The sequence below is a fragment of the Chamaea fasciata genome, unplaced genomic scaffold, assembly GCF_029207755.1.
Source record: "Chamaea fasciata isolate MVZ Bird 193981 ecotype frontalis unplaced genomic scaffold, bChaFas1.0.hap1 SCAF_1, whole genome shotgun sequence".
NCBI classification, from domain to species: domain Eukaryota; kingdom Metazoa; phylum Chordata; class Aves; order Passeriformes; family Sylviidae; genus Chamaea; species Chamaea fasciata.
In genome coordinates this window covers 132,358,787-132,374,815 of record NW_027094086.1, presented here as the reverse complement: position 1 = coordinate 132,374,815, position 16,029 = coordinate 132,358,787, and the positions used below count along the sequence as shown (strand labels likewise).

Genomic DNA, 16,029 nt, shown 5'->3' with positions numbered 1-16,029 from the left:
GCTCAACCTAACAGCTGAAAGAGGAAAAGCAGTTCTTTGAGAGGGTTTATGCCTTTGATGCAACAGGAAACAAGGGAAAACTGAAGAAAAGATGCTGAACAATCACACAGGAATCAAATCTTGTCAATGAAGGAGAACTCTTAATGTGTGAGAAACAGAAGGAAGGAGAAGGTTTTGCAAAAGGGGGTTAAGGAAATGACAACAATGTTCCAAATATGCTGGACTGAAAGAAGCTGGTGACAAAAAGAAAGACTGATTTACTTACAAGGCTCTGTCTTTCCGTAAATCTTCAGCCAAATATTGTATTGAAATCTGATCATCATATTTCATAAAGGATTAAGATAGGTAGCAAAAATAGGATGATAATTACAATAATATAGAAAAAGGATATAACAGTCATAACTCCTAGCCCTCTGGATTCCTTTGACCATATTAGCACTTAACAATCTAATGCTTCTCAGAGAATATTGAAGCACTTTTAAAGGAGATCCTTATCACTACCCCAGATTTACATGGGAAGGGATATACAAAATGAGTTGCATGTAGTGTCACCCCGAAAATTGCACGTTTTGTCTGCGCATCTTTGGGTTTGTTGAAATGCTTAATGACAGCTATATAAATATTTTACTAGGTGGCCAGTTAAAAAAATGTCTGCTTTACATTCCTCTCACATTGACACTACTTGGTAAACAATCAAAGTGAGTTGGATTTATGAGCTCTACTGCAACAGGAAATCAATCACATTCTAAGTGCAGCTTGGTCTAGGTGACTCGGCGTGGGCAGGTGAGTTGGACAAGCTGATCGCCAGAGAGCCCTTCCAACCCAAACTATTCTGTCATTCTGTGTAAGTGAAGTTCAAAGATGGTTGTTTCTTCCATTGCTTGGTGGGAAGGCACAGGCATTTCTTTGATGTTATCAGGAAGCTCTCCCAACCTGGTCTCAACATAAGCCTGTAAATGTTCTCAATATACACGTTGGTTGTTGAGCTTGGTCAGCAGAGGTGAGGGTTTAAAACACGGACACCCCATAAACTTCACTCATGCTTTTAACTAAACTATTTCAGAGAGAAGTATGAGAAACAACTGTATGTATCTTTCTGCATATAACCCTTCTTCCCCATTTTGAACATGTGCCCTTTATATTGCAGCTTTGTGCTGTATTTATCTCATGGACACATAGAGGTCTCAATATTCCTGCACTGTTCACCAAAAGATACCATCTTTGACTTATGAAATCAGTGCTCTGGAGCTTTTTTGTCTGCTTATCTTTCATAATGCTTTTAAATATAAAACATGGGTTTTAATAATTTCTTTTTTTCTATCATTTCAGAGAAAGAATTATCTCTATAGTCTTTCTTCCAGTGTTTCCTTTGAAGTTAAGAGCATGCCATATAAAGTGCAACCAGCAAAGCTCCCTGAGGGAAGCATAGCAGTAAGTAACTGAAAATTATGTCTTTGTGTGAAGCACATGTATTTGATCACTCTGATCACAGCTGTGAAAGTTCTTATAGATGAAAATATTGAGATTGGTCTTTCCTGTGTTTCCAGTGTAAATTCCTGAAGTAATACCTAAAGGAAATAACTTCATTGCTTTCTGTGGAAGTTGATGGTACATGATTCTAATTACATTTTAAAATAATTTCTTGCTGAACTAATGTGCAGACTGTTTTATTGCAATTAGGATGGATTTTTCACCCAAAAGAAAACAGAACTGTGAAGGCAAGTATCTAGTTACTTTGTTTGGGGAAAAAAAAAATCTGGAGGAAATTTTAATGCAAAATCCAGAACCATGTTTCTGTCAGGTTTAGAGATCTCACTCTTCTCCCAGTCAGCAGTTCTCTCACACAAGCTAGTGTATTGCCTACAGCAACTTCTCTCTTATCTGTATTAAGCTTCTTTGATACCCTGATTTTCAGGAAGGTGTGTATGCCTTTCTAGAATTTCCACTTCACAGCACATCAAGTGCAAGTTACAAATTTACTTGGTAATCCTTACAGAAGTGATAGATAGATGCTAAAGTACTTGCCTTATTTGCAGACCAAGACTTATATGCCCCTGGAGTACTATATGAAAAATTAATTTTGGAGGCATAAGTTTGATTTAATTGTTTGCTGGTGCCAAATGCTTTGGTTTGGGGAGCACTTTAAAGTAATTTGCTTCTTACGGTGTCTAATACTGTGGTTAAAAATCACTCTATTTTGTCATTACTGATAAAAATAAGTAAAATGTGAGGGCAAAAAATGGTTCTAGTGGAAGAGTAATCTGAAATTTTAAGCCTTAATGTTCTCATCTTTATAAAGATTCATCGGTTGCATTCCTTCTTTTAAAAGGTTAGCCCAGTCCAAACTTTGCTAAGTTGAATTGTGGTGGAAATACATCAGATCAGTCTGCTGAGATGTAGTAGTAGGGACAGAATACTTTCTTACTTAGAAAACCAAAAGAATAACACACTTTATAGCTTACTTTCAATATATTTTAGAGGCTATAAGGTTTTGTTTTGTTCATGCACAGATTGAATGGTTGCTTGATACTTGCTCTGGGGAGACACAAGGAAAAATCTTGGTTCTTGTGTGCACAGTGCACAGTGACTCCATCAGTGGAACCATGATTTCACTAGAGAAGACTGGTGCTTAATGCAGTATTCATCCAGAAGGGTTCAAAGGCACCAAGCTGACAGATATACTCAGGCTCTTTTTTATTTTCTTGCAGCATGTGTTTCATACCAGAAACACATGTGCAGAATTCTGTTGATAGTGGGGCCTTCATCTGGACTGGAGTGCTTTACCCCAGGTGATAGCCTGCTGTTCTCAACAAGTGTCAGATGATCTACCAAATGATCAGATAAGCATTTCATTCTCTTACTCCAGCCAGTATAATGCTTGTTATTTGCAGCAGATGATTTACAGCAAAATGCCTGTAATGGCAACTGTAAAATGTTGAAAAATGATAACACTTTTATGTCATTTCATATCTGGACAAGGTAGTGGATGCCTGCCAGCTCTACAGCTTGATGTGTTATGTGCACCAGTTCTTTGATGTTCCACTTGCAAGAAGAAATATTTCCTTGAAGTTGGGCAAAGCTTAATATTTTTGCTCCTTCTGAAGAAGATCACTAGTTGTGTTTTAAAAGCTTCCAAAGATTTATTTCAAGGTTTATGGTTTTCTTTCAGATAATGAAAAGGTGTAAGTGGAAGAAAGATTTAAATATTTTTAAAATCAATTTTCAGAGGTATATATCTAATAATCAGCTAGCACTTTAAAGTTTATATAAAGATAATATATTTTAAAGAATAGAGCAAATATCGTTCATTTAATTCATATAGTGCTGGATTCCAATGATGCAGGCTGATACTTTTAGTTCTAATGGCGTGAATAATCCTATACACATCAGTAACTTACAGAGTCATGTAGTCTTATTTGTAGCTCTGAGGACTTTATCATCATAGAATATAGGTCATGGACACATGGATCTTGAAGACAGAGTCATGATACAGAGCTATGTGAAACGTTAGGTAAATGTAAGAAAATCTGGATCTCTTATAGCAGAACCTTAAAATGAAAATGCATCAAACAAAATTAGCATGGAGCTTAAACCAGAATCAACTGACATCTATAATAGTATTTCCATTAATTTTGATAGTCCTAGAATTGCAACCATATATTATACAACTGGTTGAATTTCCTTGCCAACAGCTATTGCATTCAAGAGAAAATTTTCTTTTTTTTGCTACAAGTATTATTGTGGTAAATAATACCGTCTTACTTGGTGAATTTCATGTGCAACATGAAAGTACTTTTTATTGCAAAAAGTACAAAGTTAGAATAAGCAGAAATTTGCTCTATTTTAATTTAAGATTCTTGAGACAGTTTGGGAGTTGAATTAAATATTGTTGCTTTTCTTAAACATTTGATAGGATTTTCACTGTGGATGCCTTTAGTCTAAACTGTTTGACCAGTGAGTAATGTTGGTTTCAGACTAAGGCTTATAACTTTTTTTAGTTATTACATGGTAATAGTACTTTAAAAAAGCTCATATTCCTCATGAAATGTATTTGCATAATCATTTGTAATGTGTAAACACAAATGTGACTTCAACCTGAGGGAGCTTTCACGTTCTATTTTGAGTATCTTTTGAGAACGTATAAGAACATCATGCTGTAATGGTGGGCTGGGGACATGTAGGAGTACAAAAGAATTTCTTTTTCTCAGCCTCTGTAAAGAAAATTTCTGAAGACTAAAGAAAGGTCATCATGGGCAGCAAAAGCAGTAGCACTAAGAATAATAATTTAGCTGCTGTTTCTTAAAGTAGCAGAATAAATTATAGAGAAGTTATTTTTATCTTTTAAAGTGTGTCTTTTAAAGAACCATGGAAGAAAAAAATAATTTTGGTAAAATCCCACTAGCATGCACTGGATTCTGACCACAGATACTGGAAATTTGCACCAGTCAAACCTAACTCCCATCTATACACAAGGAAGTGCCAGAGAACCAGCAGATTACTACATGTGCTTCTCTCTGCTTTGTGCTCCCTTCCAGATGAATCAAAAACTATTTTGAAGACACACTAACACCAAAATCAGAAGCAAAATCCAAACTGGATGAAAAATAGCAGCAAAAACCCTAATAATTGTTATATTTACTTAATTGTTTTATCTACTTTATCTACTTACTTTATCTACAGTGAGCTTAACTGTGGCCCATTTTAAAAAAGGCACATTTTAAGAGCCTCCCCAGAAAAATACTTTAATAAGCAACAAATGACTTTCATCGAGCTACAAGAGGGGTTGTGAAGTTAAGGCTATCTGACAGCATCTGTGCTAAGATCAGTGTGGATTTTATTTTCAATAGCAAACAGAGGGTCTCTCCATAACCCTTGGGTTGACTTCACCCTTATCTCAGTGCCTGAGGTAGATGGCATTCTTTGGCACCCTTTGGATACCAAAGGTGGGAGATGTTCAGCAGTGTCAGAAATGAGATGGTTCCTCTCAAGTCTATGAGATGTGCTTTTCACCCACCTGACAGAGAAGCAAGCATTGTTTTCAGTGTTCAGCATAGTCTTGCCCTGAACAGAGAGGAAAGCCAACACTCATCTAAAGTACACTGTCAACATGCAACACTTGTGTAAAAATTCCACTTCATATTGGCCACCTTAGATGGAGAAACATTCCCTGGCTCTGATCCTGCAGTACTAAACCTACCACATGGAGAAGAACAGAAATCCAAGCTGAAAATACAAACTTGTTTTAAATCAAAATCATATGTAAAACTGTTGTGGACAGCATGGGGTGAAGAAGTGACAGTCCTCTGTAAAAATGGTGAAACAAGGCAGACAAAACTGAAGGAATATTTTGTTTCTGTCTTCCCCTCCAGCTTCTGCCTCAACTCTGTGGGTGTTCAGGACTCGCAGTGTCAAACTCTTCACCAGCAGTTCCATTAGTAGCTTTGCAAGTCTTTGTGTAGGGTATAAAGTGTAGCAGCCCAGGGGCATTACATCCTACTGGTAATGCACACAAGCAGGAGTGACACTGATACCTATATATAATCCCCTGCTCAGGGAATCAATCTCAAGTCCTTTGCACAACCATCCCCTTCCTTTTAAAACCTAAGACAAAGAAGGATTCATGGGAAAAGGGTGTGGGTGTGACAGGATGGTTTCAAGATTTTAGCAGGCAAATATTTCATGAGCATTGGCTGCACTCTGGCTAAAAGAGAAGAGAATGTGCCAGCTTTGCAGCAGTGTTCTGCTTGATACAGGATAGACCTAATTTCTGCTGTCTATTTTGCTCATTGATGATAATCTAAGGATTATGAACACTATACCCTGCTTTCTGTAAGATTACAATTTCTTGTTTATGTTTCAACATTTGTCAAGCTCCAGCTGAGCTACTGAATTTAAACAAGTTCCACTTGACTGTCTGTAAAGGCAGAATGACAGAAGGAAGAAGGGAGAAATGATTCTGAACACAGGCAGCACAAGCAAGGCTAAGTACTGCTACACCGCTCATAATTGTTTAGCATCCTCAGGAAGATACACATGTCCTTGTCTGGATCTATGCTGATAGGTGGTCTGTAGATATCAGAAGAAGACCTAGCTCGTCTTACTATTTTCATTGCCTAAGAGGAAACACAGCACACAGATACAGCAAACATGTAGAAGTGGCACATAAAAGAAGGCATGGAAAGGCCACATGTGTACTTGTAGTTGCATACACTACTGTCAGCTTTATCCAAAACCTAATGAAATCTACCATCCCTAATGAAATAGTCTGTTTACACTGATTTCAGGAAGATCTCAAACATGCTTTGAAGTCTGGATTGACCCTACCTAATTTTGAAGAGTGAACTGGCATACATTAAGAGTCTAGTTGTTGCTCTGCTCCTGTGAAATCATATGCTGCCCCATGAGCTATTCAGCCCTAAACACCACACAGCAGCTTACTTCACCTCTCAGAGCACCTATGGTGCTGAAGTAGTGACCTTGGATTGGGTTAAAGTGGACTTGGTGCCCAAAGAACCAGATGTGGTTCAGTCAAATACTATCTGAAGAAATCTATAAACCAAAATTTCTTCCTACTCCAAGAAGAAAGTACTTGCCACTCAGATACTTTTCATATTCAGGATGTACAATCCTTCAGTAGGCTGTTGTCATGGTTTAGGAATGGTACTCCCCAATTTAGTTCTCCTGCTGTGACTCTCCAAACCATGCACCTCTTGCTCACTTCCATGCTTTCCCCTCCCTCTCACCCTGCAACAGGATGGAAATAAGAATTGAAGATGCAAAACATAAAGATCATGAGTTGAGATAAGAACAGTTTACAGGACACAGCAGTGAGATATGATTAGCAGTAACAGCAACAATACTAATAACAGAGGGTACAAGAAAGGAAAGATTGACAGGGAAGCTCCCTAACAATAGACAATTCCCGACAGCTCCTTCTGCCAGGCTTACTCCACTGGGAGGAACTTTGGAAGTGACTCCCTTCCTCACCCTCAGGCAATAATGAGAGCTCTTACAGAGTAACCTCCAGGTCCTGGCCATGCCCCCTCCAGACTGCTCCAGAAATTAGCCCTTTCCTGGCCCGACCCAGGATGACTTTCCATCTATCAAGCCATCTATAGTAGCCAGCAGCTTGTCAGAATCTTTTTGTTCTGTTTTACTGATTTTCTACAATCCACTCTAAAGCAGCAGTGCTGGCTCCCACTTCCTCTTGTGTTTATCTCAGACACATTATGCCACCTAGCAATTTGGTTGAAGCTATCAGTAGCAGAAATAGCAAAATAAAGTCTTTGTATGTAAATGGGTCTTCCCAGTGGTTTGGTCTTGCTGTAAAATGGAGTCGGTCTTTCATTAACTTGAGACAACAGAAAAAAGTGCTTGCCTTTTATTTTTTTCTGCTGTTTTAAGATGGTTTTGGTTAGCAGTCTTTCACATTAGTGCTCCAGATTCACAGCAACATGCTCAGGCAAGTGATAGTGTTACGGATAGAAACAGTAGTGAAGCTCAAATCTTAGATATGCAATCTGTATGTTGACAATGTCAGATCTTTTCCAAACAATAATTAAAATTTGTAACTTCCTGTGTGTAGTACCTCAGAGTTTCCCAACAGAGGAAGTGCACATTTTGAATGACTTGGGGGTTTTTGAATCAGTCCATTTTTGCTGTCTTTGGGTCCATGAATTTTCATCAGCACTTCCCAACTCCTGTGCTGTATCTGATCAGGCTTGCTTCAGGGCAGCGTTCATGATTTTCAAGCAGTAGAATGGAGATGCTTTCTTCCTTGGACAGCTGAGCTCATTGTTTTCTACAGCTTCAAGCTGCCCCTTGTAACTGCATCCTTTCTGTTTTCCCTGGTCAGTTAACCTTTTACTTGAATTCATCTTTCTCCTTAATTGGCTCTTGGGAAGAATCTCTGCAGACTGTTGAGATGACCCTCCTCTCATTTTCTCTGCCCTTGCATTTTAATGCCACTCTGAGACAGAAGCAGAGTCATTCAAGAGCATTTTATCCTTACTAAATGAGCTCTTCTCTAGCTGAATTTAATGATACAGAGAGCCTATGAAGTTTTGCAGTGTTTAAGAAGTAACCCAAAGAAGAGGCTGGCAAAGGGAATGGTATTCCTGCAATGGCATGGTTGATCACTTGATCAGACCATCAGGATATCTGTTGGGACATAAGGGTGACATTCCGTGGATTGGTTTATTAATGCTATTTGCCTTAAAATAATTTTCTCTTGCTTTAATTAGCTCTCATATTTATTCTTTTTAGATGTTACCTTTTTGAAATATTTTAGACTTACAACTGCTGCTCCAAAGATGTATATTAGCTGCATTTGTTAGATCAACGATGGTATGGCCAGCACTGCAAGTCCTTCATCTTCAGAGCCAATGTTACAGTGCAAACTCCAGGACTGGGCAGTGTCTTGGAATTTTCTGTGTAACCCTCAGTGTAAGCTTTGGTGGAAAGCAAGTGGTTTACTACATAGAAAGTTTGTCTCTACATTTTGTTTCCCAGTGAGGGATACTATAAAAAATATGTTCATCAGTAGAGCTCACCAGACTGCCATCTCTGCAAGCACTGTGTCAGAGTAGGGAGCAGTTGGCTGCACAGATGAAGCAAGTGAAAAGGACTATTCAAAAGTGCCTTCCAGTTAAGCCTGACAGTAGCTGGAAGACAGATCTACTGGTGCTTTCAGAATGAAAAGTCTATGAAAGAATGCTGATCACAAGAAAAAGTGAGAGTGGAAAGGACTGGATGTTGCAGAAAGGATTAAATGATGAAATTTGCCATCTTCAAGGACAGAAGTGAGAGGCATGAGAATGGAAACAGTTTTGAGCTGAATTACAGAGTTGTGTCCATTCTTAAAACTTGGGCTGCTGTTCCTTCAACAAACAAATTAGAAATTTGTATTTTGTTAAATTTCTAGTGCATCAATCACTAAGAAAATAGAGGGGGAAAAACCACAGAAAGAAAATTTAAAATGAGTGCAGCTTAAGGACTGGACAGTAGCCAAGAAACTGATTAAAAAGAGTAGATTTCCTAGCTCTACCTTAAGTACAGAAGAGAATATCATTTGAGAGTTGGTGTCATCAGTTTCTTTGCAAACTGATTTCATCATGTCATAAAGCAAATAACTTCCATCTGTCACATACTTAACCTGTTTAAAGAAGACTAAGAGTAAATGAGAGAGGTCCAAGAGAAAACCCCAGACAGAAATCACTTCCTAGGGTAACAAAAAAGAGAAAATAAACTAAGACTGAAGGGATATAATTGTGTCAGAAGAGCTAAGGAAAGCCCAAACTCATTCCTTCCCACTTGGGAGTAGCAGGGACAGAGCAAATATTCAGTGAGACTGATGATGAGTCAGTAACTTTGTAAAAGGTATGAAAAGGAGAGTAAGGAGGAGAGTGTGGATGTCCCCAAAAGGAGAAATACAAAAGGGTTATTACTACTCTTTGTCCATGTGAAAGTCTAAAGAGAGAGGTTTTCCAAGTCAATTAAAACCTTTGATAACTGATGTTAACATCTGCTGCTTTGTAGAGCCTCAGACAATGAGAGAGCGCGTTTCATGCTTGTTTCCCGTTTAGGTAGTACTCTATATGCTTGGCTTCTTTTAAAAAAGATAACATCATACTGTGTGTTAGGCTTTATCACAAGGACAATACACACGGCTTGAATTTCATTTTTGGACTGCTTAGCTGAAATGCAAATCATCGGAAAAAAGTATACTGGTATGTCAGCAGAAATTAAAATAAGAAAAATGTAGCTGGTATCTACTGTGGTTTGAGTTAAGAGTTTGGGCCAAAGTCAACCATTGTTTGAGAGTAATTCAGTGCAGTTCAGTGTACTGGCCTAAGCTGCACCAGCATGTGAGCAGAACTTTGCTCCTTGAATGTTCATGAAGCATCTGCACAAAAGGGCTTTTTTTTTGCCACTCTGTATAATGGGAAAATTATTCGTATGTCTGATAAGACAAGACTTCAATGTTTGTGTGAATTCCATTTCTGGTAATTACTATGAACAAGGGGAAGGGAAATTACAATAAATGAAGCCAACATGGGAAAATTTTGGTCAACGTGTATTTCTAATCTGAAAAATGCTGTTGAAGTCAATGCTTCTAACCTCTATATTCTACTGTCGAACTTGCTTTACTTGTTTCATTTTTGTTCATTAAATGTATTGCTTTCATTGCAGATCAGAACATCTGTCATTTGGTCCACCCCAAATGTCTCCTTTGAGATCCCTTTATGGGTTATAATACTAGCCATACTTCTTGGACTACTAGTACTAGCTCTGCTGACCCTTGCTTTATGGAAGGTATGTTTCATTATTACTGTTACTGTTGTCTAAATAAAACCCTTGAAAATACTGGAAGATTCTAACAGATAAAAAGAGAGGCTAGACATTTTTGATCTTTAACAGTTTGGAGCAAAAGCAACAGTACACATGTCTTTTTTGTTTTGGCATTTCTGACAAGCTAGTGTCATTGACCTTTATGCAGGGAACTTGTTTTCAAAGTCCTCCTTTATTATTGAAACCTGGTTACCAACGGGCATACAGAGTTTGGCTCTGTTTCCCAAGACCTATGATCCTCTATTTCAGGATGTTTAGGTTCAAAAAGAAGTTATTCTAACTTTGTTTTCTCTGAATAATTCAGGAATTTCCAGTTTTTGTCAGCATGGAACAACACTCCCAGTTCTGAGAATTAATTTTTAGAAGATTTCCTTTTATATTAATAGATCATATATTTTGTTTTTTTAAAGTTTTCTATTTTTGTGTTGGTTGTTACACTCCCTTCACAAGTTTTGAGACAAATTACTGGAAACTGCTATATTACAGGGAGCCAGTGTAGCCTTTCTCCATCCTCCCAGTTCACATTAAAAATAAGATTGAAATCATTCCTTACGTTAGGATACGGTTCACCTGTCTTTAGCTGCCTCAAGGTTATGGTTAGGTGTACAGCCTATGCTAACTTCCCAACATCACCTGGTCGGGTAGCAGCAGCAAAAAGCTATGTCTAAACATGCAAGGAGGAGAGAAATTACATTCTGGTGGTACCTTCCTTGAACCACTAGTGAACTTTCAACCTTCCAACTAAAAGAGTGACTTTTAGGCAGTTTAAGTAAGATGGGAGGAATCTCATCTTTAGTGATCTTTAGACTAGGTCACAACACTGTCCTGTGGACATTTCCCAACACATATTACACTTCTCTTATTATTACTGTGTGTCAGTCTAAATCTCTTTTCTGAATGAGCATATTGCGGAACTGAGAGGAGCAGATTTCTCATTAGCATCAGTCCATACCAGCATTCGGGCCAACTTTACATCTCCTGCAAAGAAATCGTCTATATAATTTGGATTTTTAAAGCTGTGCTTTGTAACTCAATGCCTTGCATCTAAAACTTTCATAGGGAATGATTTGGATAGAAATAAAATGTCTTCACAGTCTCTCATCCTGCCATACATTGTGCCCAACATTGCAGGTTGCCTGAGTGAAGAATCAAACTGCAGCTGAGTCTTCCTGTGGTTGTTTTACCATGACATCTTTGTTTCTGTTGATTGTTTTCTGCAGTGTGGCTTCTTTGACAGAGCTAGACCTCCTCAAGATGACATGACTGACAGGCAACAGCTGACAAATAACAAGACTACTGATGCATAAAGGAAGAGAGTGACAGTTCAAGTCAGAATTCTGCCTGAGAGACTAGAAACACGATGAGGATTAAATGAAAGATTCCTTCCAACCAGTCTTCCTTTGTACCTGCAAGTGACATGGTGTCAATCTGATCTATGCAATGTTCTGAGAACATGCCACATGATGGCCATCCTTGCCAAAGAAAGCAATTTATCACTGCCTTATAAACATATTTGTCACTGAACCAAATGTTTATCCCATATTCCAGTCAGTCTACGTTTCAGCAGATGCTTCTGAGCACGTGTGGTATACTGAGATGCTTCCAGAACAAGCCCAAATCTCTCAAGGAGAGAATGCCTTCATTGCTGTATCGTCTAGAAGATGAAGCAGGACAAACCTGAATGCTACTGTATCATGCAGAGTACCTTTGAAACCTCCCTAAGAACTTCTATGAAATTATGGCTCAGGGAGACAGGCAATATATCAGTACTGTGAAAGTACTTCTGAAACACAAAGGTAGTCTATAAATAACTTTATAGATGGGGCACAATTATTTATTTTTCCACCTTTTTGGAATAAGTATCTGATATAATCATCAACATAGATTTTGAGAGAAGAAAGGAAAAAATAATAGAAATCACGTACTTACTTTGCATGTAAATAGAAGAGTAAATGCATTGTACACCTAAAACACAACTTCCTTGGCTACAAGGTGTTTTGCAAAGCAGAAGATTTATTGAATACTTTTCAAGATGAGACATACGATAAGCAAGTACACATTATATCTCTTTCAGCCCAGAGCTGGCAGTATCACACCCAGATAACTAAATCCATGCACAGTATACAGCAGGGATGAGTTACCCTGTCCTTGCTTTGCTGATGGCTGGCAGCTGTACACTGAACAGGATACAGTCATTTCTGAAACACTGTTTTAAATTATCACAGCCACACTGGTGATATTGAAAAGGCTTGGGGGGTTTGGGGCTGGGGCAAATTTTCTTGGCCTTTTCCCTGTTACTTTGTTGAAATCACTTCTTAAAATGGGACAGCTACTGCCATAATTGTTCACCTAAAGAAATCTTTGCTTTTTTCATTTCTCAATCTACAAGCTGGCAGCATCTTAAAAGTAATTCTTTTGGCAAAGTTTAGGGCTTAATAAAATTATTTTTTAAGTAAAGTCTTGCAGGAAAGGGTGACAGGATTTGTTTTTATTCAGAAAAATAGGATGCCAGCCGACCAAGCATGAACAAAAAAAAGGAAGAGATTTTGAGGTAAAGATTAAAAAAATACACTTAGTATTCTTTTTTCTGGGTTTAGGATTCCAAAGAAGGTATGTTTCATTCTTTCCCTTCTATCAGCAAATGGTCTTTGTCTCAGCAGGGGCTCTAAGCCCTGATATGTGCAAGGTTTTTTTGTGAACACTTGAGTCTTTCAGTGCTGCCTGTGAGTGTGGAATTAGCAATATTGTGTTAACTTCAGGAGGGATTGTTCATTTTATGGAACATACACACCACTTGCCTTCTCCTGAGTTCCTCTTCTTTCCAATCCATCTCAGCTACTCAACTGGTAAATGGCCTGATCCATTCTGCCACTTTCTGGCTGCTTTTAAACAACTGCTCTTCTTTCTAATATTTCAAGACAGGAGTAGTCATGAGACATTGTCAGTTCTGCCAGTCTGACACGAGATTTTAGAGTTTTATCATTTCTTGTATGCAGACTGACCTGGGAAACCCAAGCAGGAGCTGTGGTATATCTTCATGTCTAAGTCAACTTTTCAAAAAGACCTTTACAGAGTCTTTAGCTTATCAGATGCAGTGTGCCCACAAGACACATGCCTCTGAACACGGAGGTGAAGCACCTATGTGCTTCACACAAACAAGCACCTCTGTTTCCTAGGGATGGGGAGGCCTGACAACTTCCCAGTCCCCCAGAAAACCATTAACAAACTCCTTCCCCCAGATGGTTTTGAGCTGATCCCTTGTAGATTAGAGACATCAGCCGATAAACACCATCACAAAGCAAGCCTGTCCCATATTTGCACACCTCTGTATCCCATACATTCCAGGCAAAATCATCCTTCCATGAAGAAAAAAAGTGAGCTTCCAGCTTTTGTAAATATTTAATTGTTGTGTGTAGCAGCTTCAGAAATAATACCAGCAGCTCATTGTAATCACATCATCTACACAACCACCATAAGGAGATACTGAGCATAGGACTTCTGTATGTGCAATACGTTATATTACTTATATACCTGAAGCATGTTTACACTGGCATTTGTGGTTGTTTTTTTTAAACTTTTGAATATACTGATAACAATTACAATAAAGGAAAAATGATATTGGGGGTGGGGGGGAGAGGGGGAAAGGAAAACAATACAGTGCTGTTCAGTGTTTCTTGCAATGTGTTTTCAATCCTGCATTGCTCTGAGGATGGGACTAGGTGACCAAATATGTTCTTTGCAGTTGTAACTTCTACAGTTCACTTTTGAGCAATTACTCTCCATTTTAATGACGGGCAAAACATGTTCAGATACTAAATTTAAACAAAAAAGGAACTTCAGTGACTGTTAGGCCTGGCTGGAATCCATTGGCTGCAGCTGTGTAATGTCACTGGAAACCAAATTAGAGGCACATGATCTGACAGTTACTTTGAGCAATACTTTGTTTTATATTTCTACATCCTTGTAGATTAAACTTCCCCCATGGAAATGTCTAGAGTTGTGTATTGTCAAGGACTGTAGTCTGTTCCCAGCATTTGTGGATAGTTTTGGCTGCAAATTGCAAACAGCTTTGTGAAGATTTCTGGGTTTCAGTGCTTGCCAAGAGTGTTTATTCCCTTAGGAGATTGCATCCTGGATGTGGACACTAGCAGGCAGTTGACATAATCTTTCCCCCCAGTATATTAGTACTGTGCTACATGATAACCTCTGCCACATCCCTACATGACTGAACTTTTGTTGCCATGATGTCAGCTTTTTAATGAGTTACTAAATGCAGCTTTCTGTAAAGGTAATTCAGCCTTATGCTTCCCAATGTATGTGGTGAGCTGCTAATTGCAGAGAACATGGGAGGAGTCCAGAGAGCAGGAAAACCAGAAGATTACTTAAAAAAATTAGTCTTTTAAAACTCTTAATTGCTATGACCACCACAGCAGTCTAGTAAACAGAGAGACATTCATCCTTTATTTCACATGCTTCTTGATGAATTTGAGAAAGGCTGTTCGGTTATTTTATCTATGCAGCAGACTGTATCATATTTTCTGTTTCATGAAAATTTCAGAATTTGCATAACAGGGATCAGTATATTTGAATATGTTTTCATTTTTGAATATTATTTTTGATAATAATATTATTTTGAATATTATATTTGAATATGTTTTAGGGATTTAATCTTTAACGGTATTTAGCAAATACAATTTTAAATTTACCACAGGTTAATTTTTTTCTTGTCACCATTCTGTAGCTCATTTTGAGTTTTTCCTGTTTCTCACAGCTTTTACAGGTTTCCCACATTAGACAGCTCTTGAAAACAACATTGATTTTCTCTGTTTTAGCTGTGAACTTTCCATCCATTAGCATGAAGGATCTTCTAGTGGGCATAGCTTACATTAACTAAAAAGCCTTTTGAGAACCAACAAAACACCTAGAGATAGGCAGGGGAAAGAAAGCCCCAGCCAGCCATGGCCTATGGTACTCCATTGCTGCAAGCCTTTTTTTAATGAAATACCATCTGACACACTGCCTTTAGGAATAGTTTATGAGTGTTTTATTTATGATTGTTGGCAAAGATCCATATTAAAATGTAGTGTAATGGCAGTACCTCTTAACAATAAAAAGTTTTGAATTCAGCTCGTGTAGGCACCATGATGTGACACAGCAGGAATGCTTTTAATATTGAAGGACTGTTCTTGTTTTCCCTGTGTGCTGTATTGGAGAGGCACTTAGCTATTCAAGATGCTACCTTACTGTACACAGTGACTTTTAGAAAAGAAGAATGGAAGTAATTGTTCAACTTGCTTTTCAGATGGTTTCATTTGTTTTCAACATGTTATTCTACTTAGCCAATGCACTACATTTCATTTGGTTGTATATTGTTCTTTGTTTCAGTGAGGGTTTTTTTTAAGGCAGACTTCAGGAACTGTTTCCAAAACTGGACTGCATCAGACAGCATTACTTTTCCAGAAGCCACTCAGGATAACACCGGCAGAGCAGAATTCAGTAAACTGTGTGAAATGGTCAGTGCATTACAGGGGTTAGCTTACTTTTCAGGAGTTGTGTTAACAGAACATCAACCTTAGATTCTGCATTTCTCTTCTCAAGGAGGGCCAGGGTGTGCCCTGTTTATCATTGCTGTAAAAGCCAAACACCAAGAAATTCTCACAGCAAAGCTGGGGAGAGGAG

At 38.2% G+C, this 16,029-nt stretch overlaps 1 protein-coding gene across 1 annotated transcript in view; it reads left to right on the top strand.

The window, feature by feature from the left end:
* The window catches only part of ITGA8 (integrin subunit alpha 8), a 112,012-nt gene extending 96,244 nt beyond the window's left edge, over positions 1–15,768 (top strand). The window contains exons 28-30 of the mRNA XM_066198317.1: positions 1,330–1,431; positions 10,192–10,314; positions 11,571–15,768. Of these exons, the coding sequence (XP_066054414.1) occupies positions 1,330–1,431; positions 10,192–10,314; positions 11,571–11,657 (312 nt within the window). The 3' untranslated portion in view covers positions 11,658–15,768. The remainder of the gene's footprint in view (positions 1–1,329; positions 1,432–10,191; positions 10,315–11,570) is intronic.
* Positions 15,769–16,029: the final 261 nt, after the last annotated feature.